The 27,217-nt window shown below is 54.2% G+C and overlaps 1 protein-coding gene across 5 annotated transcripts in view; it reads left to right on the top strand.

The window, feature by feature from the left end:
- Nucleotides 1–27,217, top strand: part of NAV2 (neuron navigator 2) — a 413,588-nt gene that overhangs the window by 243,320 nt on the left and 143,051 nt on the right. For all 5 annotated transcript variants that reach the window (XM_045290963.1, XM_045290962.1, XM_045290966.1 and 2 more), the window contains 3 exons: nt 3,246–3,358; nt 10,478–10,586; nt 12,854–13,252. In XM_045290963.1, the coding sequence (XP_045146898.1) occupies nt 3,246–3,358; nt 10,478–10,586; nt 12,854–13,252 (621 nt within the window). The remainder of the gene's footprint in view (nt 1–3,245; nt 3,359–10,477; nt 10,587–12,853; nt 13,253–27,217) is intronic.

Raw genomic sequence — 27,217 nt, 5'->3', positions numbered from 1 at the left:
TGTTGGGGCACCACACCCTAGCCCCAAAGTCCACCTTCAGCATTCCTGTAGACCTCGCCATTCCATTCCCTTGCTGTCCTGTTGCACCCATTAGTGTTTTGCCTTGGTGTGGTGGGATCAGATCGGGTGCAATTCCCACGCTGTGTCTCCGGTGTTGTCCCCTATAGGGCTATGGATCAGTGAGGGGCGTCATGTCTCATAGTGGGGCCGGCCATGTGGTCCTCTCTGTGGACTGGCATCTCTAATTGGGAACATCGTCCTCATGGCCTGGTGGGCCAGGATGTGCTCCACTCTCTCCTCCTCCCCCTTCCTCTGCACCCGTGTGCTCTGATCAGATATGTCCCTCTCCTGGAGCTGCAAATTCAATGCCGTCCTTTGAAATAAATTATTCTGGGGGGAGGGCAGGTGTCCACGTAGTAGTTGGGATTGGGGTTGGGCCCCCAGACCTCTCCACTGGTTCCCTACTCCACACCAGCATGTTGCATTAATATCTTGGAGCACTGGGTTGAAGTCTGGTCCCTCTTTCCCTGTGGAGATATAAACAATACCCTCCCCTTGGGTGGGTTAGTGCCCTGTGCCCCCGCTACCCATTTCTTTTTTATTATTTTTCCCCTTTCCCCACCTCCTTTTTGTTGTCTACCGTGTTTATCCCTGTATTTGGTCTGGTCCCTGCCACATTACCTGGTCCTCACCCCAGGGATGTTTGTATGCAGTAGCTTTTTCCCTATGCCCCTTTTGTATTTTTTTTTAAACTTACCTCAACAGACTCATGTTGTACTTGTCCTTTTGTGCTTGGCTTACTTCGCTTAGCATGATTTCCTCTATCCAGTTCTTCCCATGCAGAGATGTGCTTCATACATTCATCACTGCTTTTTAGCAATACATAGTACTCCATTGTATGTATATACCACAGCTTTTTAATCCAATCATCAGTTGATAGAAATTTAGGTTGTTTCAAACCCACAGCAGTCGTTTTACCCTGTCCTATAGGGTTACTTTGAGTCATAATTGGCTCAGTGGTAGTGGCTTTGTTCTGGTTTGGTTGGGTTGGGTTGGGTTTGGAACCAACAGTGACTTCATGGGATAGTTTTAGCTAAAGGTTTAAAAATTATTTCTGAACAATAGAATCATCTCAATGGGTCCAGGCACTCCTTAATTCCATAAGAATGTCAAGTTCTCCACGATTTTACACCTTTTGATCCAGATCCATATTTTGGGTCCTTGGGGCTACATCTGGGAAGCAGGTTAGGAGTAAAATACAGGAGGAAAAAAGGAAGCCCTTTACACAGAGGTTACAATACACACAGAGGTGAAATTGTGATGATTACTAATCTCAAGGTCAGCAGTTCAAAACCACCAAATGCTTCTCACAAGAAAGAGGAGGCTTTCTACCACAAAAAGAGTTATAGTCTCAGAAACCCACAGAAACCACTCTGTCCTGTAGGGTCCCTCTGCATCAGCATCGACTCACACTGGGTTGGGTTTGGTTTTATGATAATGGAGAGAAACCACTTGTGGATGGAGCCAGGGTTCAAACTGACTCCCAAACCTTCTCTCCAGATACACTGAGTCAGAGCCAGCTTTCTTCTATAGGTAACAAGACCCCCAGGTGATTCTTCAGAAGCTTCAGGGGAAATGATCTGGAAGATGTGGGATTTTTTCAGTATATCATCAGGGACTGAAAGGCAAACCTCAGTGAACCAGTCCAAAACCCTGGGTGGAACCTAGGGGTGGGCGAGGCAGGATGTGGGGCTGGGTCTGTAGAGCATCCTCTCTCACAGTGAACCTGATGCTGCAGGCCATGAGAAACCATGGAAACATGTACTCAGAGGGTGGTGGGACTACATCATGGCCCTGTGTGGAGGAAACCAGACTTAGGAACCCTCTAGAACAGAGGTTACAAAAGAGGAAGGGGCCGATTCCATGTGGGTCTGCTAGAGGGAGCTCCTGAGAGCCTCTCTAGAAAAGCAGCTACCACTAGGTGCCAGCAGGTGGCACCCTCCTGGAATGAACTCGGCTTTCCAGACTCGTTTTTTACTGGAGAAAGCAGAAATCCGGATTCTTCTTCCGAAATCTTCCCATTTTCACATCAGTGCAGTTAACTTGAAAGTTTTAAACTCTTACTCAGACCAGTAAGTCTCTGGGCAGGTTCCTGCAACTGGCTGTCATTGGCAACCTGTGGGCTAGGGGAGGGGTGCTGTTTGGCTATGGGTTGGCATGGCGTCAGTGAGCTTTTTGGAGTTTACATGGGCCGAGGCAGGGGTGACCAGGGCCTGGGCGCCATCCAGGAAGTGGGGAGGAGCAGAGCCATGAAAGCCCTTTAAAAGGCAGGGGATCACAGGACCAGGGTCCCTGTGGGTGCTTGGAAAGAAGAAGGCAGGGAGAGTAGATGGTTTACCAACACCCACCACACACACACACACACACACACACACACACACACATACACACACGAAATCCATTTTGCACCACGCTTACGCTTATTCTCGGCAAACATTTTCTTCATAGCCCGTGAAGTCTGGCTGAATGTGCGCAGGATGCTAATGAATTACTAGTGTCATCCTCGGGGTTATGCACCTGAGTGTAATTACACATTTGCATGTCGTGCCAAAGTGAACAGAGGTAGTTGTGGCAAGAAAACATGGCGTGACGCAGTTGTCTCAATTTGCCAGACAAATAAGGGCCCAGAGAAGGTTTGGGGAAGTACAGATTTCAGTCAAGTGTTGAAATAACCATCAATAAGACCTTTCATGTCAGGAGATCTGAGCTCTGAATCAGAGGCCTGCAGGGCAAACACACCTGCCTGGCATCCACTCTCGCCTGCTTTTACAGCCACCTTTTTAGAGAGAGCCATGTCAGGAGGGGGGCGGGCAGGGGGTGGGCAAGGGCTGCCAATGGAGTCATCTTTATGCTTGACTTGCCCGCACTGCTGGTTACTTAGAAGTTGCTCTTTGGCACAAGTTGAATTAACCCAACCACCGGGGAGCTTCCAGCATTTGTCGTTAGACCTACCTCCGGGTGCTGGGGCAAACACATCCTGAGAGACGGGCTGCAGTCGATGAAAATTTCATTCCTCAGTTGGGTGGCAATTTAATTATTGAGCACCCGCCTGTTGGACCGAAAACCGCTCTGTTGTAAAGCCTGCTGCGGGAGGTGGCGGTGGGTCCGGTGGCAGACCACAGTGGTCCAGATGTGGTTGCTGCTGCCTCTCATGACAAGCCTGTCTGTTTGGTTTGCGTGTGAAGGTCCCAGACGGACACGGAGGGGACTGTCACGGCCGAGTCCAGCTCAGCGGGCATGAGCATGGAGCCCAGCCACTACACCAAGACTGGACAGCCCGTCCTGGAAGAACTCACCGGTGAGTAGGGCATCTCCGGTGCTGGGTCTGTGGGTGGCCAGGCCGACCGAGCAGCCTGTGGGAGGGCGTGGACCAACGTGAAGTGAAGTTGCTTTCCCTTTGCATTGAGAGCTGAGAGGAACAGACTTTCCCCCATTCCTTTCTTAGCACTTTTGTTTTGTTTGTTTATTTCTCTTCCAAAGGAGTCTCTCCTCTCTCAAACTGGAAATAAGGCTCTGACCTGTCCGCACATTCCATGTTAAGAGGCTCTGGACTTAACTTTGGATCGCCTCACTGCAGATAAAGTTGAATTGCTCAGACACTGGAATGAGGGCTTCCTTTCTTTGCCAAATGGGAGCCCCGATAGAAAGTGTATTCTTGGCTACATCCTTTTACAGGAAAGGGTGCCGCATGCTGCTTTTCCCTGCCCCCACCCCAAAACCTAAATGTTCTTTTACTCGAGCCTGGACAACGATGATTACCGGGGTATTACGGAGGCTCAGGGATTAAACGCTCGGCTGCCAACCAAAAGATGGTGCTTTGAACCTATTAGTGGCTCCATGGCAGAACGAATTGGCGTCTGCTTCCGTGAAGATTGCAGCCGTGGAAACTCTCGGGGCGGCTCTCTCCTGCAGGAGCATGGAGGAGATGGGATTGACTCGGTGGCTGGGGTGTGGGTGCGCGCATGCAAACCTAAGAGGCGTGGGGGCTGTAGAATTCATTTTACAACGTTGGTGAGTGTTATACCGTCACCCGCTGAATTGAAAGAAACTTCTTCCACCTTCTGTCATCTTCCGTAACGCCCTGCCGGTGCTCAGGCATCCTCTCCTCTGGGGCGGGGCCGAAGCCACAGCCAGCCGTGGCCGCGTCCCTGCTCTCCTGCCCTCGCTGGGTTGAGAATGGATGTCAGGCCTGAGATGCGTTCATTGGTCCACCTTTCCGTGACCACGCCCTGTCATCGCAGTGTCACAGCTGCGGGATTGGTACGCAGCCCCGTGATTGAACGGGACCCACCTCGCCCTTGGCACCCAGCATCCCTGTCCCAGGGTCTGGCCCCTGTAACTCCTGCCTTCTGGCTCTGCTGCCTGGGCGCCGTTGGCGGCGCAGTGATCCCCAAAGGACTCATAAGGGACCCTTGGTACAGTGGTGAGGCACCCCCCCCCTCCCTTCCCCCAATTTGGATTGGCTGTGTTTCCTTCGTCGTCTTGAGTGATCACCTATTTGCATGTGAGCACGTGGATAGCACAGCTTGGAGGAGGAGGAGGCTGGGGAGGGGAGATCATGTCCCGGGTCTCTCCACTCTCTCCTGAGCCCTGCGCGGGCTCCAGAGCCTGGCACGTGCCCGACGCAGGGGGCTCGGTGGAAAGCACGCTGGGAAAGCGACAACGAGAGCCAGCGCCCGTTCCAATAGCGCTCGGACTAAGAGCTGCCCACAATCGTCCACGGACTGTCTGGTGCCCGCGCGTCTCCCCTGCAGCAGCTCTCGGCTCAGAACACCGGGTGCAGCCGTGATCTGGGGATGAGCCGTGCAGCCAGGGGTGCGGGCGCAGTAAGTCACAGGATGCCACTTGCGGATGAACGTGGCTTTCCCGGGGTGACTTGCCTTTTATTCAGGTAGTGAAATCCCACGTGCAGACTATAGCATGAGTTTTCTGCTTTGGGGGGGTTTTGATCTTTGTTTTTCTTAAGTGGAGAGGCTGCAGGTTGTATTTGCCCACAACTGGTTCCCTTGATTTGTCGAGGAAAGGTGGATATACGAGGGAGGCTTCACAAAGTTGTAAAAATGTAAGGAGTGGGATTTTCACATGAACTTTTTGAAGCCCCTTGGTTCTTAGCAGTGGACATGGATGCGAACACTAGCTCCAGTGACTGCCAATGGCTGGGTTTCCCCACGATGCTCCCTCCTGTTTGGCTCTGTGGCTGAGCACTGCATAGAGATTGTCACCCCAGGAACAGCTTGTCAGGAATCTCTTCTGCGCACAGATCCCTTCTGTAGCTCACGGGCTGTTCACCTCTCCCAGCCTCGGCCAGGGCGTTTCTTGTGACAGCAAGATTATTTCTTCCTAAGACCACCCTTACACTTCTCATCACTGGATACCACTCAGTCTCCTCCAACTCACAGACCGTTCCCCTTCCTGTCTGGGTGGCAGCCTGGGCCCTGAAGCTGCCCCACCTTCTTCCAGGTTCCTCCAAAGACCCTTCTTGTAACCAGTTGCTTTCGGGTTGCTCTTGGCTCGAGGCAGCTTCCCGTGACTCAGAGCAGGCCAGCGCCCCATGGAGTTTCCCATGGCTGACTTTTCAGAAGTAGATCACCAGGCCTTTCTTCCAAGGCACCTTTGGGTGGCCTCACACCACCAGCCTTTCAGTTATCAGCCGAGGTTGGTAACCAAGTGTGCCACCCAGGGAATTTGTCCTTAGGGCGTGGGTCCCTCTCAGCCGTGACCTGGGGTAGGAGTGGGGGGCCCTAGAGAGGCACCAGCAGAGATGGAATAGCGCCCTGTTTTTAAGCTCTCGTGTACGAGCTGGTGGCAGAGCCTGCCATTTCCACTGGAGCACCCGTGACTGTCCACACTATGCCCACGATGTGAGTTGGTGGGACGTGAGTTGGTGGCCTCACATTGAGGCCATCTTCCAAGGATGCAGAATTGGCGGTCCAGAATGAGGTCCCCTAAGCAAGGCAGGCAGTTGTGTGCCCGGTTTTTGATAGCATCCATGAAACCTGTGCTAGCATGAGGCTCTGAGCAAGGAAAGAGCCCCCAAGAGGGCAGGAAGGCACCCGAGTTTCCAGAGCCCCCTAGGTCATATGCCAGGCCCTGATCTGTATCAGTCATCTCCCAGTCTCTCCCTAACCCTTGGAGGGCTGGGGGAGGGTCCTTTATCCCCATCAAGATGAGCCTCGGAGAGGTCAGGTGAGGTGCCCAATGTCAAATGGCTAGGAAGCAGTAATGTCAGAATGCAAACCTTTGCCTGTCAGAAAGCAAAGTCCACCTTACTCACCCTCGCCTACTGACCACCCCCCACTTTTTTTCCCCTCTAATTTTCACCTACTTTTTAGGCAGCTACTGATTTAACATGGGTCCCCAAATGTCCACCCAAGCACCCCATCCCCCGCTCAAAGTTCTGTGAAATGTCTACAGGGGAGTTAAGATAAGTAAATGTGCCATGGAGAGACATAAATACATAGAGGCAGGAGGTTAGTTGGGGAATTTGATTTGAAAGCCTGTGCTTAGACCTCATTTCTTAATAAATGTGCATAAAAGGCCTAGAACTTTCCAACGATCGGTACCTTTTTGGCAGCTTCTCACGTGCATAAAAAGTGTGGCTAAAGAGGTGTTGAACTGATGGGCCAGGAGATAGATAGAACCGCATTCCTTCAGGGCTTCGGGAGGGAGGTAAAACCGACACTCCCCACTGCTTTTGCTGAGAAACACGCACACACGCGTGTAATTTAGAGAATTGGGTGGGAAACGCAAGCTTGACCAGTTTTCAGATAAGAGAAAAATGCCTTCCAAATGTCTCTTAGCTGAAAAGGGGAGAAAATTGAAAACATGTGCATTCTCAGGGCTAGCCAGCTTACTGTCACAAACTCCCTCCGTAAAACCGCCTGATCGTATCATTTCATGCATCTCCCAGGCTCCAGGCTCAGCCGTGCTGACAGCCACCTGGGGAAGCTGTTGTCTGTCTCAGGAAGAAGGTCTCCTGGCCCTTGCTGAGCAGCCTGCTGCCGTCTCCCCCACAGCCACTGAAAAAGCCTTTTCTTTTTTTTTTTAAATCATTGGGGGTTGGTACAATTCTCACCACAATCCATACATACATCCATTGTGTCAAGCACATACGTACATTTGTTGCCATCATCCTTCTCAAAACAAAAAGCCTTTTCTTATTGGTCTCCATGGCCTCTACTCGGGTGGACTTTGTGCACAGTGAGGGAAAATTGCCCAGTGTCATCCCCACAACTGGTTGAGAATGGGACCATTGGGACCCCCTTAGGGTTTGCTGTCTGCTAATTTTCAGAGTAGACCACCAGGTCTTTCTTTCTTTTTTTTTTTTTAATCATTTTATTAGGGGCACATACAGTTCTTATCACAATCCATACATACATCAATTGTGTAAAGCACATTTGTACATTTGTTGCCATCATCATTCTCAATACATTTGCTCTCCACTTAAGCTCCTGCATCAGCTCCTCATTTTCCCCCTCCCTCCCCGCTCCCCCTCCCTCGTGAACCCTTGATAATTTATAAATTATTATTTTGTCATATCTTACACTGTCCGACGTCTCCCTTCACCCACTTTTCTGTTGTCTGTCCCCCAGGGAGGAGGTTATATATAGATCTCTGTAATCGGTTCCCCCTTTGCAACCCACCCTCCCAGTATCACCACTCACACCACTGATCCTGAAGGGACCATCCGCCCCGGATTCCATGTGTTTCCAGTTCCTATCTGTACCAGTGTACATCCTCTGTTCTAGCCAGATTTGTAAGGTAGAATTGGGATCATGATAGTGGGGGGTTTGGGGGGGGAGCATTTAAGAACTAGAGGAACGTTATATGTTTCATTGTTGCTACACAGCACCCTGAGTGGCTGGTCTCTTCCCTGAGACCCTTCTGTAAAAGGATGTCCAATTGCCTACAAATGGGCTTTGGGTCTCCACTCCACACTCCCCCTCATTCACAATGATAAGATTTTTTTGTTCTTTGATGCCTGATAACTGATCCCTTTAGCACCTTGTGATCATGCAGGCTGGTGTCCTTCTTCCATGTGGGCTTTGTTGCTTCTGAACTAGATGGCCGCTTGTTTACCTGCAAGCCGTTAAGACCCCAGACGTGTATCTTTTGATAGCTGGGTACCATCAGCTTTCTTCACCACATTTGCTTATGCACCTGCTTTGTCTTCAGCGATTGTGTAGGGAAGGTGAGCATCATGGAATACCAGTTTAATAGAACAAAGTATTTTTGCATTGAGGGAGTACTTGAGTAGAGGCCCAATGTCCATCTGCTACCTTAATACTAAACCTCTACATATATGCACATAGATATACTTCCCCATCCTCTTATATAAATATATTTACATATGTACATGACTTTATTTAGACCTCTATATATGCCCTTTGCCTTTTAGCTCTTTCCTCTATTTCCTTTTTACTTTCCTCTTGTCCCACTATCATGTTCAGCCTTCATTTGGGTTTCAGTAATTGCTCTTGGTTACATTACCCTTGGTCACGCCTTACCAGGCCTCCGACACCTTCCTCACCACCTATTTGGATCACTTGTTGTTTCCTTTTCCCTGGGTTTGTTAACACCACTTCCTTTCCCCACCACCTCCCACTCTCCCATGTCCCCCCTGAACTGTCAGTCCCATTGTTTTCTCCTCCAGATTGTTCATCCAGCCTATCTTATTTATTTAGACAGATCTGCAAAGATAATAACATGCACAAAAACAAGACAGATCAAAACCAAGCAACAAAATAAAACAAAACAACAACAAGCCATTGACCAAAAAACAACAAGAAAGAAAAGCTTGTAGTTAGTTCAAGGAATGTTTGTTGACCTTTGGGAGTATTTTCTGCTCGAGTCTGATGGGGTGCCAAGCCCTGCCCCCAAAGTCTATTTTTGGTACTCCCTGGGGACTCCGTTGCTCTGTACCCCTTGCCATTCTGTTCCACGCCCTTAGTGTTTTGCCTCGGTGTGGTAGGATCAAATCGGGTGCAATTCCCACACTGTGTCTCCAGTGTTGTCCCCTGTAGGGCTATGGGTCAGTGAGGGATGTTGTGTCTCACAGTGAGGCCGGCCAGATGGTCTTCTCTGTGGATTGGCTGCTCTGAGCGGGAATATCGTCATCAAGGCTTGGTGAGCCAGGATGTGCTCCACTCTCTCTTCCTCCCCCTTCGTTTGCTCCCGTGTGCTCTGATCAGACATGTCCTTCTCCCTGAGCTTCAGATTCAGTGCTGTCCTCTGAAATACATTCTTCTGGGGGGCGGGGCGGGCGTACATGTAGTTGGGATTGGGGCGGGCCCCTCGCCAGGCCTTTCTTCCTAGTCTCAGCCTGGAAGCACCACTGAGAGCTGCTCCACTTCATAGTAACATGCCATTTCTAGGGGCAGCTTATGAAGTGCATTGGCTGGGGATCCAACCGCAGTGGAAGGCAAGAGAATTCCACCACTGAGCCCGCACTGCCCTGTCATCCACCACCCTGTCGTCCACTCCCTGGGCCCCGTACAACATGCAAACCTACCGCCCATGGCCATGTGTCCTGGGTCCTGTATGAGATCTCTAAAGCACACTGCCCGACACTTACAGAGCGTCCGAGGCCTCTGAAACCCCTGAGAGGTGGTTCCCTGGTCCTGTTAGCTCCACCCAGAGTTGCTCTGCGGGGAATCGTATCTGTGCTTCTCGTATCTGTGCTTCTGCCTGGCTCCGCTGGCCTATCTCTCCCCTGTGAAGCAGACTTGCAGAGAGCCTGGAGCAAGGGTGGCAGGGAGTGGCCTGGGTTCTAGGAGGCAGGCCTCTCTGTGTGCATTAGCATCCAGCCGGATGTCTTGGGGGAACTCTTGCCTGCAGAGTGGAAGGCGCACCTCACCCAAAGAGAAGGCGTACCTGCTTCTCTGACTTCATGGTGTGAGCCCCGGCGGCCTTGTCCTGAGAACTGGAAAGCAGACCTCAGTGCAGGTCTTCGAGCCACTGTCAGTTCCCTAGGGAAAGCAGGGTCAGGAGCCAGCAGCTGGATGTCATCTCTGGTGAGAAAGCACGCTTTTGAGCCGAAAGCCATGCCCCTCACCTGCTTGTGGCCCTGCTGGCACCCATGTGCTTAGATCTTAGCTGAAGGGATTCGCTTCTCCCACAAGCTAGATGGTCGCTGATTTCAGGAGAGTCCCGGAGGGAGGAAAGAAGACTTCTCTCCTTGGATTTAAAACCTTCCTTCAGGCCCCTCGTGCCAGGATGGGTTACTAATCGCAAGGTCAGCGGTTGGAAACTACCAGCTTGCTCTGCTGGAAAAAAGATGAGGCCTTCTACTCCCATACAGAGTTGGAGGCTCAGAAGCCCACAGGGGCAGCTCCGCTCTGTCCTGTAGGGTTGCTATGAATAGGTTTTGGGGGTCGCCTGTCCCAGAATTCACGCCGTCTCCCCCTCTTCTCCCCAGGGGAAGATCCAGAGGCTCGGCGGCTGCGGACGGTGAAGAACATCGCCGACCTGCGGCAGAATTTGGAGGAGACCATGTCCAGTTTACGGGGAACTCAGGTTACACACAGGTGACTGACTACCTACACCGTGATGTCCTTACCCGACCAGCTGGTCACCTGGCTGGCCAATGCTTCTCGTGGGTGGGCTCGCTGCTAGCAAGAGGACTTCGTTGCTAACGGAAGTGATAGCTTTGGTTCCCACAGAGGCTCTTGAGGCCTGCCTGCAGGGACTCTAGGGAGCAGACATGCATGTGGACAGAGTACACACACACACACACACAGTAGACACAGGGCCCTGTACACCTCCCTCAGACATCTCCTGATGACGGGTAGTTTCCCATGTCTCATGCTGTTGAAACAAGCAGGTGAACTAAATTTGACCTGCAGGATGAAATGAATTACTTGAATTCTTACCCCGTCTTCTGATACCCAACACCCAGGAATACTGTCAGTCACGCACATGCAGCAAACATGCAAGAAAGATTGAGGAACGTGTGTGATGATAATTGAAAAAGGACTTTTGTTTGGAGCAGAATCTCGGATTGCACTGGACCCTTTGATCGGGTGGCTTTCTCTGCTGAGCAGGAAGCGTAGGAGTCTTGGCCCTGGTTCTGCTGGGGTTTTGGCAGGCTGACAGTTTACAGGTTGCACTTGGCTTTGATAATCAACAAAAAGTTGGAATCCCTCCCCCGAGCTCCCAGAGCCCCTTGGTTTCTCTGATTTGCATTTCTGTGATAAATGATGATAGTGGGGAAACCCGGGGACGTCTCTTCCCCCAGCTGGGCAGAATCCGGGTTAAGCATGGTGGGCTCTCTCTCTGGATAGAACCGGTTTGAAACCGAGGGTCCTCTGTGGAGGACAACAAGGCAGCTCGCAGGATTGGAGGGAGACAAGCGGCTTGAAGCACCCAGCTGCCTCTTCCAAGCAAGAGTGGCTGGGGTTTGTGGGTCCGGCCAGCAGCTTCTAAACCTTGAGGTCACTCGTGGGTGTTACAAGCTGCTGCAAAACTGCCGTCTTTCCACCTCCATGACAGAAACAGGCTCACTGCTCTGGCTGATCTCTTGGCTTGCTCCTGCCCCTGGGTGGGTTGGGCCGGCCGGCTGGCTTCTCCTGCAGGGGTGGGTCTCCCTCCCTCTCTGCTCAGCCCGGGAACCCTGACGTGGTTCTCAGAGGTGTCGGTGGTCTTGTGGACTGGAGCTCCTGCTCGGTTTACCATGGCTCTCAAATCCAGACACTCACCAGTGGGTGTAGAGCAGTGGTTCTCAACTGCCGCCACCCTTTAATACAGTTCCTCGCGTTGTGGTGACCCCCAACCATAAAATTATTTTCATTGCTACTTCATCACTATCATTTTGCTACTGTTATGCATCTGGCGACCCCTGTGAAAAGGTCTTTTGACCCCCAAAGGGGTCACAACCCACAGGTTGAGAACCGCTGGTGTAGCCTTTGTGCACCCAAAGATAAGTTGTCCTTTTGAACATCAAAAGTCTGGGAGGAATGAACTAGATGTCAGCACGTGAGAACACGGCTTCTCAAAATGGGAGGCAAAGGGGTGAGGATGTGGGGTGTGGAGCCAGGACGACCTGCCTTTAGGGAAGGAGAAGTGGCAGGTGACAAATTTAACCCCATCGGTATCAGTTCCACAGTTCTACTTGCTCTCCTGGGTTGAAAATAGCAGAGCATCTCTGTAAGGTCAGCGATGGCGGGAATTGCATGCCATGTCTTAGGCAGGGGAAATGTCTCTGTTGGGCCTGCAGAGAGCCCTGGCAGCATAGTGGTCTACACATCGAGCCGCTAACCACAAGGCCAGGGGTTTGAATCCACCAGTTGCTCCCTGGGAGGAAGGTGAGGCTGTCTCCTCCCGTAAAGATGTACCAGCCTCAGAAACCCAAAGGCAGTTCTACTCTGTCCTGTGGGGCCAATCTGAGTCCGAATTGATTCTGTCCGTGGGCTTTTAAGACCATGCAACCTCCCCTCTCTTTGTAGCAGGGCAAAACCTCAGTGGCATGAACGATGCCAGAGAAACCCGGGTAAGTGTCCAGTCTTGAGTCCTTGGTCACAGGGTGCTGTATGACTGCCCTGCTCCCAGTTTCCAAGGCTTGTCACCCCCATCCCCCACCCCAAAGCAGACCCTCTGTCCCTGTCAGGCAGTGACTCCCCCTCTGGTGGGCCTCGGCCGGGCTCTTTTTGAACAGAGGATACACCGGGGGCTCTTGGCTGCCTCCGCCTGTCTTGTGTGGATGTGTGGCGCCTGGTGCTCTAACCAGTGACAGACCTTAAACACGGGGACAGAGGTCTGGCAGCTAACCGGAAGCCGGTTTCTTCCCTTCTCGTAGCACATGTAGCACGTTGGAAACCACGTTCGACACCAAGGTCACCACGGAAGTCAGTGGGCGCAGCATCCTCAGTCTGACCGCCAGGCCCACCCCGCTGTCCTGGAGGCTCGGACAGTCCAGCCCCCGCCTCCAAGCAGGGGACGCCCCCTCTATGGGCAACGGCTACCCACCTCGAGCAAATGCCAGCCGCTTCATCAACACGGAGCCCGGCCGCTACGGGTACTCCGCCCCGCTGAGAAGGCAGCTGGCCACCAGGGGCAGCAGCGTCTGCCATGGGGACAGCTCGGACAAGGCGGGAGAGGAGCTGGAACTGGAGGGCGTCGGCGTGGACGCCCCTGGCTACATGAGCGACGGGGACGTGCTGAGCAAGACCCTGCGGACCGACGACATCACTAGCGGGTGAGTACATGGCCGCTGCCCTCCATGTGGCCGGGGGCACCGGCTGGTCTCCACCAGCGGCCAGGGCGACACCGGAACACGAACCGTGTCACCTCCCTGCCCTGAGGATGGCCCCTTCGCGTGGCCTGTGACCTGCTTCATACGTAGGTTCCCTCATTCCTCTCCCCTCTCCCGTCCCCTCTGTAGCCTTTGCCCCTCCCTCCCTGTTCTTCTTTCTTTCTTTCAACTCTCAAGTTTCTGCCGGCTGGAATGAATTGACTGATATTGTAACTGATCTAGTTATCTCAGGGCATCATCTTGTATTTCTAGTCTTTCATAAACCTGAAGCGCAGTGTCATGCACCTGTTATTAAAACGACACCGGACGCCATTTAAGCGGATTATTTAGGAGGCTGGCGATATCCAGCATGCCTCAAGGGGGTCGTTATCAACTGCCATTGGACTGTGCTACCCCAAAGCCATGCGTGTCTGGGAGGTTTCTGTCTCCTGTATTACAGAATGTGCTTCATGGTCAGACCCGTCTGTGAAGCATGCATGCCAATGGATTTCTTTGGATGTAGTATTAGCAGCTCCCACAAGGTGGCGACCTTAACACACTCTAACCTGCAGGTTAGGGCTGTCAAGGTGAGAAATGCCTTTCAATATTGGAAGGGGGCCTTCAGCCAGGCTTCACCTGTGAGTGTTTACATTGCAGTGGGAGCTTTGGGAGCTTCTTTTTTTTTTTTTTTTTAACACATGAGATAGTACGTAGAGCAAGTGTAGATAAACGGGGTGGAATGTAAGCAAACCACCCAATTGTTGAAACTGGAGACGCCTGCTCCGCCTCTGTCGCTCTTAATACAGACATCTGTCCTCAAGGTGAAGTTCCTGACTCCTGGTGGCGGGGTCTCGCGCTCAGGCTGAGCGCCGCGTCAGAGGCATATGGGCTTCACTCAGCTTTCTGCGTGCCGAGTTCTGGGCAAGTCACTTAATGTTCTAGGACATTACAATGACATGGCTGCCGGCATTGGAGGCCTAGCTCTTTATTCCCCATGACAGCATGGAACACACAAATCCCCGTTGAGGGCATTGATACAGTGGGAAGCAAGCTAGTTGGTTTATCCCACAGGCCAGGCTTGCTGCTCGCTAGCTGTGTGCGCCTGCTGTTACGTACCACCAGCTCGGTTTCAGCAGAGCCGCCAGCTGCCCTCTAGCAGAACAGTGCGGCTGCCTGCTCCCGTGGAGATTCGCAGTCTTAGACACCCTCTCCAGGGTCACCGTGAGGCCAAGCCACTCAATGGCAGTGGGTTTGAGGTGTGCCCTGAGCTTAGATTGCCTTTCCCAGCCTTACCTGCTGGACACCTCCTCTCTGAAGCCTTCCTTGGTTCCATCCAAGTCCAGCCAGTGACGGCTTCCTTGGGCTCCCAGGATACTCAGTGTCCACTCTGTAGTGGCATTGACCTCACAAGGATGCTTGGTGGCCTGTGGCACCTTCCGCCTTACCCTTCTCCGTGCCTAATCTCTTGGCACAGTACCCAGGACAGAGCGGGTTCAGGCTTCCCCAGCATGTGGGAGAGGGGTGGGGGCAGCAACGCCCCTGCCTGTAAGTCTCTTAGCATCTGTCCGTATCGGGGTGAAGACTTACTGTATATACTCAAGTATAAGGCAACCCAAATATCAGCCGAGGCACCTAATTTTACCACAAAAACTGCATAAAAGTGCTGGAAAAACTCGGCTTATACACTAGTATATATGGTACGTAGTTGCACAGAAAATGTCATTCAGGGCTAACAAACTGGTATGCGCCATTTCCTTGGGAATGCGTGAGACCTCATGAAGGCCAGGGTCTTAGGGAGTTTTCAGCAGGGTGGGGACCTGCCCTAGACCTGAGGCCTAAGGACACTCAGATCCCATTTCCTGCTCATAGTTAGAACAAACAAAAAGTGTATAATCACACCTGATATTTCCAGTGGGCGTCACTCAGCCACCAGGTGCCCTGATGGTGTAGTGGGTTGCTGTCGGGCTGTTCACCATGAGGTCGGCAGTTCGAATCCACCAGCTGCCCCATGGGTGGAAGATGAGGCTCTCTGCTCCCATAAAAACTGACCATCTCAGAAACCCACCGGGGAAGTTCCACCCTGTCTCCTAGAGACCCCGTGAGTCGGAATGGGCTTCGCGGCTGTGAGGTTTTGTTTTCACTTGGCCACTTAAGGGGGTCTTCCTTCTCTAGGTTGGTTGTTCTGTGCATGGCACTGCCTGTTGTCAGGGGGGAATGGTGCCTCCCTCCCATACTGCGTCTGGGAGCCCAAGCTCTGTGCCCTGACGGCGGTCTGGTGGCACGGTAGTTAAGTGCTTAGCTGCTAACTGAAACGTCGGTGGCGTGAACCCACCCAAAGAGCTGAGTCTGGAAAGCTCTGCGCGCCTCCCAGGGATGTGTCCCAGCGCTCAGCTGTTCTTTCTCAGCGGGAGGCGGGCCTCCCCTTTCCACCTCTTGGATGGTCCCCTCTCAGACGGCCCATCTTTAGCCTGGCAGGATGACAAAATGGACCGGTCACCTGCTAGGGTTTTGTATGACATCCCTGCACACCTTATTTGTAGGACGTCCCTGGGCACCTTATTTGCTCGGTAGCCATTCCATTCCCCAGCACACTATTACGTACTTCTGTCCACCGCTGGGCGGGAGGTACAGAGCCCTGCTGAGAAAGCCCATAGAAAGATGACCCGCGGTACCACTGGGCATGTCCCTTGTCTGCATGATTGCTGCCTACCCCGACTCAGCTTTGTAGCGAGGGGATTCACGTTCTGGCCTGTGGCTGTCTATATGTCTGTGAGACCCTGGGATCTGCCACTGGCCTGCCTTGGCATCTCTTAAGTGTCTACTCTGGTCTGGTGGCATCTGCACACTGGCCTCCTTGCCGAGCCACCTCCCTCGTCACCCATTGGCCTCCTGTCTGCCAACGAAACTTCTATCCATGCCACAAGGGGACCAGAGGGGCTCAGGCAGTAACCCGTGGGATCTCCAGCAGCCACTCCTGCAGCTGTGGTGGTGCCCTGACTTGACCGTGAAGCCTTTTGCTGAATTCCCAAAAGGGAGAGCAGGTGCAAACCCCTCGGCTATGCCTGACCTCCTCTGGCTCCCTCTTCCTTCCCAACACCCTTAGGCCTGGGAAGAGGTGGGCTTTCTGCTCAGGCCTCCTTCCTCAGCTCCCCTGCCCACCTTCAGGCTGGTAAGAGGGCTCCCCACTGCCCTGGGGGAAGAGGAAGATGCTCTGAGTGGGCTGCGTCCTCGAGGTGACTAGAAGCCAGAGGGAAGGAGCAGACGAGCAAAGGCCTGCTTGTTCTCAGTTGGGCTTTTCAGTGTGGTCATTGTTCTGCTGTGAAACCTTTTTTTTTTTTTTTCCTTTTTCCCAATTACAAAAGCTAAATAGGAACCCCTTTTGTTTGAGTCAAGAAGCCCTGGTGGTATAATGGGCTATGCGCTGAGCTGCTAGCCACAAGGTCAGTAGTTCAGATCCACCAGCTGAAAACACCCCCCACCACCACCACCACCCCCACACACACACACCACCACCCCCCTCCGTGGGTGAAAGATGAGGCTGTCTACTCTGTGACGACTCAAACTCTTGGAAACGCGGAGTCCGCCCACTCGCTGCAGGTGCTGTCTACCCCCCTGTGGGCGTGTTCTGTGCGTCAACCTCCACTCCGTGGCAGTGAGTCCGGGTGGTGGTGCCGCTTTTGTTCGGGAGTGTTCTGAGCAGCAAGTGGGCTTGGCATGGGCCACACTGAAGGAGGAGCAGCTCAGGGTATGAGGGGCCGTCTGCCGTTGGGGGGACGAGGGTGGAAGGCGGAGATGCCCCCTCCTCGGGGAGGCAAGGGGACAAAGGTGGGAGGTGCGCTTTGTAAGTCAACGAAGAGAGTTTGGGGAGCAGGAGGACTCTCTGTCTGGGGAATGTTGCCTGCGGGCTTCCAGGGCCAGACCTGGAGAGACCCTGCCCGGCTGTTGTTCCTGGCAAACTGATGATAGGAGAGGAATCCGAGAGTCTCTGAGCTGAAATGCGCTTCGGGGCCAAGATAAATTATTTTAGTTGAGGCTGCCTGGAGAGGCCTGGGCCATGGCAGGTCCCCACAGGGCACAGAAGGCACCTCGGGGTCTGAAGAGGAAAGCCTATTTCTCAGGGTTGATCCAGGGGACAGGCTTTTGCTTGGGGGACGCGCGGGGGTCCCAGGAGATGTGGAAGTCCAGGTTACGAGTTGGCCACCGTGGGCTGAGGCAGAGAGAACCACCTTGGAAAGGAAGAAACGGGTGACCTGTGGGCCTTGGCTCTGTCCCTGGCCTCCAGTGCACTCTGGTGGCTGTTAGCTGCTATGGAACTGGCCCCGGCTAGTCCAGCAGAATGAGCCACGCCCGGTTCTGCCTTGTCCCCAGGACCAGTGAAGGTCAAACCTGTGACCCACAGGGCTCCCAAGGGCTTTGGACTAGCTTCACCGGGTCTTTTTTCCTAGTCCCCTTCGTCTGAAAGCTCTGCCGAGACCTGTTCCTCAACCTGCTCAGCCTGCAGGCCTCTGTTGGCAGGTACACTGGCTGAAGTCCCACTCCAGTCTCCCAGGGTGGAAGAGAATCCCATGCCCCACTAACACCCTGCTCTGGATGCACCACGCTCACATGTTACACATCCCACTGAGGCTCCAAGGTGGTGTGAGAGGCCAGGGGAGCCCGAAGGTTAGTGCTAGAGTGGGCCATATCCCCGCCTTGGGGTTTTCCCACTGCCCTGCTCCCTCACCAACGGGTCTTCAGAAACCATACCTCCTTTCCTCACCTGACGTTCCCCAGGTGTTATGTATCCCTGGCACACTCACTGGCCGGCTTTCATTAGCTCTCGGATAGAGGCGGCAGGTACAGAGCTGGGCAGGGCCAGTTCGGTGTCCCCAAGTGTTGCAGGAGTGACAGCATTCTGCTGGGGGGGGTAGGGGGGGTGTCCTGGTTGATGGATGGCTCTGGCGACCAATCTCAGTGGTCCCTGATGGCTGGACTCGGCTTCCATCTATCCTGAGCCCACTTGATGGATTTACAGAGTGTGGGAAATCTGCCAGCCCTGATCAGCAGCTGGGTAGGCAGCTTGATCCGAGGAGAAAGAACAATTGTATCCACAGCTCACCAGTAGGGGGCGGGGACTCTCCCGTTCCCCAGCCTACCCCAGCTTAGGAAGAGGTTTGCAGGAAAACAGGCCCGTGGAGGAGTGAAGTGTGGTACAGCCCAGGCAAAGGCAGTCCACGCCACCCCTCCTGGCTAGCAGCCAAGGCATGGGGACAAGAGGACAGGGGGATGTCTTACCTTCTTGGGGCATTGGGCTGAGAGCACCGAGTTCTTGTCAATTTCCAAGTTTGGTTTGAGGTTGGGGGCCTGTGTTCCCCCCGGAGGAATATGAAGACTCCAGAGAGTATTAACAGCTGCGATCAGAAAGACTGGGCCCCAGGTCTTTCTCCTGGGCTACCTCTGGGTGGATTCACACCGCTACCCTTTCTGCTCATGCTGAGCACTTGACTCTTTGTGCCATCCAGGGAGGGACTCCCTTAGGTCCCGTGGCCCCTTCCAAGTGACTGTGGTAATACTAAAGATGTTGGTAAGGTGAAACGGGAATCTACATTCTTCAAAGACCTGGATCGGGGCTGGTGCAGGCTGACAGCACTCGGTCATGGTATGTGCTTCTACCATTGCCCCGCTTCGTGAGAAGTGTGGGAGGCAGCGGGGTTTGAGCTAATGGCATTCCCAGTATGAACGTGGGAAATCAGACCCTCCCAGCACCCCGGGCCAGCAACCGCTGTGCGGAGTCAGCGAGCCCACTGTGGTTCATCAGGCTTAGCACACTCTCCTTCCCCGCCGGCTGGACTGACTGTCTGCTGTCTTGTCAAAGCAGACTCCAGCCCTGCACACAGGCGTGCCCTGTGTAAGGCGAGATCCGGCATCTGGTCCTTACTCAGATCGCCCTGGGGCCCATTCATCAGCACTGGGGAGACACTGTGCCCTGACTCAGGCTGACAAATATTTAGCAAGCGTCTCCTTGGCACCAGACCCGTGGCTGCTCCTGGGGTTTGAAAGGCAAGAGATTTGTTCTCAGGTGCTCACATGATGCCCTGGGCTTACTTTCAGGACCCTGCATGGCGTGGTGGGTTTATGCTAGACGACTAGTACGGGACGGCGCTGTTGGGTAAGCAAGCGGATGCTAATCACAAGGCCAGAGGTTCAAACCCACCAGCTGCTTTGTGGGAAAAGGAGGAGGCTGACTGCTCCTGTAATGATTTACAGCTACGGGAAACCCTACTTCGGGTTGTGAGTCCCAATCGGCGCCAAAGGGGTGGCTCGCTAATGAAAACATGGTGTGGCTGCACTGAGGAACAGCCGCTCTCTCTCTCCCTGCCATCCAGTCCTCTGGGACAGAGTAGAGCTGCCCCATTCCGCTTCTGAGAGGGTAATGCCTTACGGGAATAGAAAGCCTCATCTTTCCCCTGTGGAGCAGCTGGCGGATTTGAACTCCTGACTTTTCGGTTAGCAGCTCAATGAGTAACCGTTTAGCCAGTAAGGCTCCTTCCAAAGAACTGCTTAGTGGCCGGCTTTTCAACAGATCAAAGCCTGTAAAACTGAGTTTGGCTCTATAACATGTAGAATCTGCGCAAGGCAATGGGCTCACGAGGTTTGGGGCTGGTGATATAATGATTACATATGGGGCTACTAACCCACAGGTCAGCTGTTGGGACCCATCAGCTGCTCCTCAGGAGAAAGCCGAGACTGTCTGTCTGTCCCAGTAACGATTTACAGCCTCGGAAAGCCGAAGGGGGTGGTTCTCCTCTGTCCTGCAGGGTCGAGGTGAGTTGGAATCCACTCGATGGCAGTGGGTTTGGGGCTGTGCCGGTCGAAGGTCCTCACCAGAGTGGGCAGGGGCAGGAGACGCATGTGCAGCGGACACAGCTCCCAACTCTGTAGCAGTCGGTGCTGGTGGGGAACGGCAGCTCCACAGCTCGTGTGACACACACACCACCACCGCCGCCGCCCACCGTCCCTGCTCCCAAGCCCTGGATGTAGAGGTCACCATGTTTCTAATAAGGAGAACAAAGATCCAACGGGATCATTGCTGTTTTGTTCCTTTTATTGTTACTGTTGATTGGGGTTTTTTTAAGCCCCGAAAGAGCAGAAAAAGAGGTGGGTGGTGGATGATCCCAGTCCACGGTCTCGGTGTCAGGTGATTCGGCGAGGGTGGGCCCCTAGTGCTCCACTCTTTGGCACGGGCTCCCCACTGTTGTCCTGCAGGGCCACCGTCTTTGGGGGAACACACCAGTCTGTCCATCTCTCGGTGCCTCCTTGGCTTTGCGGGTGTCCCTCAGAAAGGAAGGCCATGCACGTCCCTGACCGTCCTGTGTGTTTCTGGTAAGCGTTGCCGGTCTCTCATTCAGAAGAGTCCCCAGTAGTTACACTTGTCTTCAGCACACAGGCTGCTTGGAGTGGCCCGGCGGCTACGGTGTCTTGGCAGATTTATGGCAGCAGGGCAGGGGCACTCCGAGTTCAAGTGGAGATGTAGAGGGAACATTTGGATGAGGTTGGGAGTGTGCTGGCCCTGAGACAGGAAGCCCATGTTGGAAGACTCAGAAAAGCAGGCCGATGCATCCGTACCCAGATCAAGATAAGAGGAGAAGCCCCAGTCTTGTTGGGACGTCTTGAGCCTCCTGTCAGCTTCTCTGGAGGCTTTGTAAGATAGAGGGCGGTTTGGACTGGAGCCAATGGGCCTGGCTGCCCATCTCATGCTCAGCCTCTGTGTGACTCAGGGGGAAATGCCTGTCCTTTCTGAGCCCACGCTGATCTTCTGTTGCATGGTGGCCTCCTGCCTCAGTTTCCTGGAGTGTGATGACAAGCTGCCCCACACCGAGCGGCTCCTGGGAACCAGCAGGCCCCAGGGCTTGGCCATGTTTCCTTGGTTTCAGCTGCAGCCTCCACAGAGCCCTTGTGTTACCGCCCTGTCTCGGTGCATCTTCTCTTTCAGAAGGAGGCCGGGCATGTGGTATTGGTAGAACTTCTGTTTATCTCACCGATAACCTCTTCAAAGATCCTGTTTCCTAGCAGCTCGTCCCCGGGTAAAGGGGTTGAGACTTCAGTCTTTTTGTTTGGTGGGGGGCGGGGTGTCCTGCTTCAAGCCTAAACCCTTCCCCGTGGGTTTCCGGTGAAGGGTGAAGAAGCCGGTGTCCATCCCGTGCTTGGCACACGCAGAACCCCGTGGTTTCCCTTCACTTTCCTGGCGAGAGTTCGTCTGTTTGCTTTTCTAGCTCTTTCTCCTACTTAGCACAGCTGCCACCGCCATGCCATGCCGGGCACACGGTCCAAGCCACACCTGGTGGGCCAGAGCTGGTCTGCAAGCAGGCCGGCGTGACCGGTGCGAACGAGCTTTCTGAGGGCGGAGGTGGCTCACCTCCTGGTTCTCAAGACAGGAAAAGCAACGCTTCAGCTTGGATGCACATCTGTATGGGGGCTCAAGCTAGTTACCCCGAAAAATGCATGGTAAATCCGAGCTTCTCCATCAGGGCTGATGGAGACTTCCCTGGGGACTGGGCTGGCTTTGTTATAAGGAGCCCAGCTGGCAGAGTGGGCTACATGCTGGGTTACTACTGTGAGGTCAACGGTTCGAAACCACCAGATGCGCCTAAGGAGAAAGCCCAGTGACCGTCTCTGAAGTCCACAGGGGCAGGTCTATCCTGTCCTTTCAAGGGTCCACATTGGATTTGCTTGTTTGTGTTTAGTTTTGGCTTTGTGGATGAGACAGGGCTAGCAGAGGGTGTGTTGGAAGGTGACATGAGATGAAGCGATAGGAAGTGAGCAAGCGGGGAGGGGAAAGAGAAGTGCCAAGCCCCATGCGGTGACACAGGAGTGGAAGCTCGGAGACAAGGACCTTCCTCCAGAGTCAGCCGAAGGAGGGAGGGAACAAGAGAATGAACCCCCGAGCCGGCACCCTGGACCCAGACTTCTAAACCAGCTCACTTGTGAGACAATAACTTTCTGTTTATTAAAACCATCTACTGAGACAGCAGCCTAGATCATGGCATAGCTGCCCCCCCACCCCCCGGGGTGCACCCACAGATGGAGTCTGCATGGCTTGAAAGAACCAGGGCCTTCCTTCCAGGATGTCCAGGCTCCTGGTGAGAAATCTCTTCTGAGATACGGGGGGTTTGTGACCCACCCCTCCTTCCCTTCTTAATCCTGAAATTGCTACAAGAAGACGGAGTTTAAAGGTTTAAGGAGAGGCCCTAACCTGTCTCTGGAGTCTCCCAGCAATAAATCAAGCCTACATCATTGCTTGATGAGGGCAGGGGCGGTGGGGTGCATCTGTGGTTATCTCCCCTGCATCTCCACAGTCCGTATGCCATTTCCCAGAGCTCTGTGCTTGTCACAGCCTTGTCATCGACTTTGACATTTGAAAGCACACATGGCGGAGCAGTGAAGTTCAAAGACGAGGCCAGCCTCGGCAGTTGGAAGCGTGGGGCAGTCAATGTGGCGCTGGCTGTGCAGGTGAGGGACAGCCACAGAGAAGTCCATTGATGGTGCCTGCTAGCACTCCTAGTGGGGGCTGCCCTGCAGCCACGTTATGTCATTGAGAATGCATCGTGGACCCCTATACGAATTCCCGCTTTCCACTCCAGAGACCCGGTTCAACTTCCAGCAAACACTCCCCTGTCAGGGGAGGCGTGAGTATTGCTCAAGCCATAAGGCTGCAAGGTTTCCGCAGAACTTCCAGATAAGGAGCCCTGGGGGCACCGTCCGAGAAGTGCCAGACTACTAACAAACCAAGGTCGGAGTCCAAACCCTCTCACTTTTCCATGGGAGAAAGAGGAGGCTGTCTGCACCGGGAAAGATGTCCAAAGCCTTGGAAACCCGACAGAGGGTCCCTCTGAAATGGGATAGACGCAGTGGCAGTGGGTTAGCTGGTTGCTCCAGACGAAGACAGACTTGGTAACCTCCGGTACTTCTGCAGACCAGCCCGCGAGAACCCCAGGGATGCTAAGAACCCAGTCTGCAGCTGGCTCGGGACGGAGCTGCTCGTCTGTCTGTGGTGCACGAGCTCAGCCCCCACAAGGTCAGGGCTGACTGGCAGCTAACCACAAGAGCAACGTGCACGTGAGTCTCCACTGCCTTCCAGCCCTTTCCTTCACGCCCATCCTCTGCGATATAGAGGCGGCTCTGCACCTCCTTTTTACAGTTGAAGTGACCAATGCTCAGAGAGGTAGTCATTGGACCAAATCACCCAAATAACTGCTGGAACCAGATGTTCAATGAGAAGCCATGTTTTCAGGCACTTTGCATGCGGGCTAGACCCCAGGCCTTGAATATAGGGAAGGTAAGATCAGAAGGAGCCCTTGTGGGGAAGTGGTTATACATTGGGCTGCTAACTGCAAGGTCGGCAGTTCGAAACCACCAGCCGCTCCCTGAGAGAAAGAGGGGGCTTTACTCCCATGAAGAGTTGCGGTCTGGGAAACTCACATGGGCAGTCCTACCCCGCCTGTGGGTTGCTGTCGGCATCCACTCGATGGCAGTGAGTTTGGTTTGGTATTGTTTTCAGTTCAGACTCAGGGCCCTGGTTAGGCGCCCAGTGACTAACCCAAAGTTGGTGCTCCTGGAAAGATGATGGCCCACTAACCCTATGGGGCAGTTTGACTGTCACCCGGGCCGCCTGCGTGGACCCTTGTCGACAGGGAAAGCCTCAGGGTGCCCTCTGTGCCTCGTCCGGGACCAGTGAGGAGAGCGGGCAGCACTGTTCAGCAGGCTGAGACGGAGCGTGGAGCTGCACGGGAACTGAGAACCTTGGTGCAGGCTGTGGGCCGGGGCCACGGGGCAGCGGCCAGGGCCAGTGCTTCCCTTTTCCTCGAAAGCACGATTACAGGTTTCACTTCCATTAAATGTTGCACGTGTGTCAACACCCTCAGGTGCTGCCACAGAAAGTGAGCAGGACTGGCCGTGCGCGCGTGCATGCGTGCGTGCGTGCGCGCATGCGTGCGTGCGTGCGTGTGTGTGTGTGTGTGTGTGTGTGTGTGTGTGTTGGAAAATGAAAACTGGCCAGGCGGTAGAGCCCATCTTGCAGGGTGATTTACCCAAGCGCCTCGCCGCCCTCGCAGGCTTCCTGTTGTTCCACCTCTGGAAAGCGGACATTCCAGTCACCCACAGGTTGCAGCATTAGATCCGATACCTGCGTTACTCTGAGGAAATTCTATCCCCCTCGGCCCATCCGCCCACTCCCAGCCCAAACCAAACACACAGTTCCACGCTCAGCACTGCCAGCACCCCGGCCGCAGACCTGTCCTGGCAGAGCTCTGTGAACTGCGTGGCTTTTACCCTCCTCGGTGGGAGTTGTTCGTTAAAACTGCTCAGCCGTCACGTACCAGAGGAGGGAGGGAGGACGGATGGCGATGTCTCAGACAGAGGACAGCTCACAGGCAGCCTGCCTCACTGCCGCAGGCTGCTGGCCCCTTTTAGAAGTCCACTCAAACTGCAGTTGAGCCAACCCTTAACCCTTGCAGGCCCTGCGGCCAGGCCCTCCGGGCATAAAGAACCAGCCCAGCCCCCAGTAGCTCCCCCTAGGAGTTGTTGCTAATGATCATCAGCATCACACTGACCATTCAGTGCGGTGCCTTTCTAGGTGCCCAGTGCTGCATGCCGGACTCTTCATCTCTAATCTCCCCCCACCCCCCCACAGAACGGCTCCTTCCCACTGCTCTGGTGAGGACCCAGGGACTGGGAGAATGCAAGTCACTTGCCCAAGGTTGAGTGGCTGGTGAATTATGGAGCCAAGACTCAATCACAGGTCATTTGAGCCCTCGACTGTAAGGTTTTCATAGGCGTCCTGTAAACATCTCTAAACTGGAATTCCTCTCGGTACCCCCAAATCTGTCTCTCTCACCCCGTTCTCCCACCACCCCCTTACCCATTGTTGGAACCCGGAAAGATTCTCAGAATTGGTTCTTTGGCTCTCTGTCCTTGGTTCTCACTGAGTCTGAAGGGCTCTTTCTCTGAAACGCCTTTGCCCTGGGTCCTCTCTGGCCTCCTTGTCCCCACTTAACAGACGTGGAAACTGAGGGTGAGAGAAGTCACCTGTTGCATGTGATCTGGTTCCCACTAAAGGGTGCAGCCAGTTTGGTGAACCTGAGGACTCACTGTTGTGATCCACCCTTCTCTGGGTCTTAGAGAACTCCGAACAAGCTGGATGAACAGTGTGTCTGCTAGCGGCTACGTACCAAGTGCCTGCCTTGCCGGAAGGGCTTCGGGCAGACTTGTTCAGACAAAGGATACAAGGGTAGTGAAAAGCTCAACAATCAAAACATCACAGAACCGTTGGAAGAAATTAGATCCGTTTGGTGTGGAAAATCCTTAGAAAGGCCATAGGCTCCAAGGGACCCCACTTGAACTGCAGGTAGGCGTTAGACATATTTTCCTAAAAGCCACATTGGCTGCCATGGAGGCAGTGCTACGCATGGCGAACCGATCGGATAGGGTGGAACTGTGCCTGGAGGCGTCCGAGGCTTATGGAAGTGGAAGGCTCGTCTTCCTACTGAGGACCCTGCCACCACGGCGCCTCCCGTGAATTCTGCTGGAAGCCTATCCATCGCCTCTTAGCTGCGCGAAAATAGCAACGTGTGAACAAGCTGAAGAGGAAGAAGGTCCAGGGACCCCATTCTGGAGTCTGCGTAACATCTGACAGCTGTCACGAATGCACTCACTCCAGCACAGGTAGCAGGTCATCTGAGTTTACTGTCGGCGGCCAAGGTCGTCTTGAATCGGCTCCAAGGCCAGAGCTAGGGCTCCCTCCCAGTCCTGCCCTCTGGAGGGCTCCAGCTGCTGCTGGCTGCCCCTGCCCGTGCCCGGATCCTGGGCCTCCGCGTCAGCCGCAGTGCATGCTGGCCTGGGCACCTTGGTCGTGTGACTACGCCCCTCCCCAGCCCCAGGAGCTGCCCTGCTGAGTGAGAAGGGCTTGTGTTGCCCTGATTGATGCTCTGCACTGTCCCAGTGGCTTCCCCTAGCCCCTCCATATACAAACTGATGGGGCAGGGAGTTACCTTTTACAGTGAACTTCCCACTTCACCAGTGCCACCTTTAAGTCCCTGCTTGGGAAAGCCATGGACCACGGGGAACGTGGCCCTGGGCCGGTGAGACTGCCTTGATCTCAGGCACAGGAGGCCAGACTTGGGCACCCACATTGTTCCCAGCACAGTGGACATGCTGCTCGAGCCATAGTGCCCCTGGGAGGGTCCTCGTTTCTTCTTCCGCTTCCACTGCCATGAAGACACCCCGCCCCCTGCCCCTTTCTTTCCTTTGGCTACCAAATCCTCCAAGCCTCAGCTCAGAGTCCACTTTGTCCTGCTCAGTCCCTTTTCGGTAACATGGCATGCGCTCGATCAGGGTCCTGAGTCTGACTCTTGGGTCCCAGTGTGTGGCTCGCCCCAAACCCCCTTTGCCGTGGAGGCGTTTCGAACTCTCAACGGCGGCTGATGGTGGTGAACAAAGGCAGCTCCCATCAAGCTCGGACTACCTGGGGGGCCAAGGCCTGCGCCCGGCTCCAGTGCTTGTGGAGGCCCCCCAGACGCTCCAGGAGGGGGCCTCTGGGAGACAAGCCAGCACCTTCTTCCTGCATCTGCTCTGGGAATACCTTTGCTTCCCCGCAGTCTAGCGACAACCATGTGTGAAGCTCGCACGAACCCCAGCCAGAGTGCCAGCCTTGGCTCCCCCCAGTTTGGGTAGCGACTGAGCTTACCACCTGGGGGTGTCTACCTGCCACCGGCAGAGCAGCGATACCGGCGGCCTGAGTCATCTTCTTTAGGGATCACGTGCTCCCCACAGCGGCCGTGAACCTAGCTGAGACTGGCTGAAAAGCGAGTGTGTGTTGGGGAGCACGTTCAGGCTGGGGAGTGGTATCAGAAACCGCAGAGCCAACAAGATGCATCCTCCCACCCCCCCACCCCC

Source organism: Echinops telfairi, unplaced genomic scaffold (assembly GCF_000313985.2).
Source record: "Echinops telfairi isolate 266 unplaced genomic scaffold, ASM31398v2 ScPeMD7_60;HRSCAF=208, whole genome shotgun sequence".
NCBI classification, from domain to species: domain Eukaryota; kingdom Metazoa; phylum Chordata; class Mammalia; order Afrosoricida; family Tenrecidae; genus Echinops; species Echinops telfairi.
The sequence above is the reverse complement of the archived record's forward strand: the minus strand, read 5'-3'. Positions and strand labels throughout refer to the sequence as shown.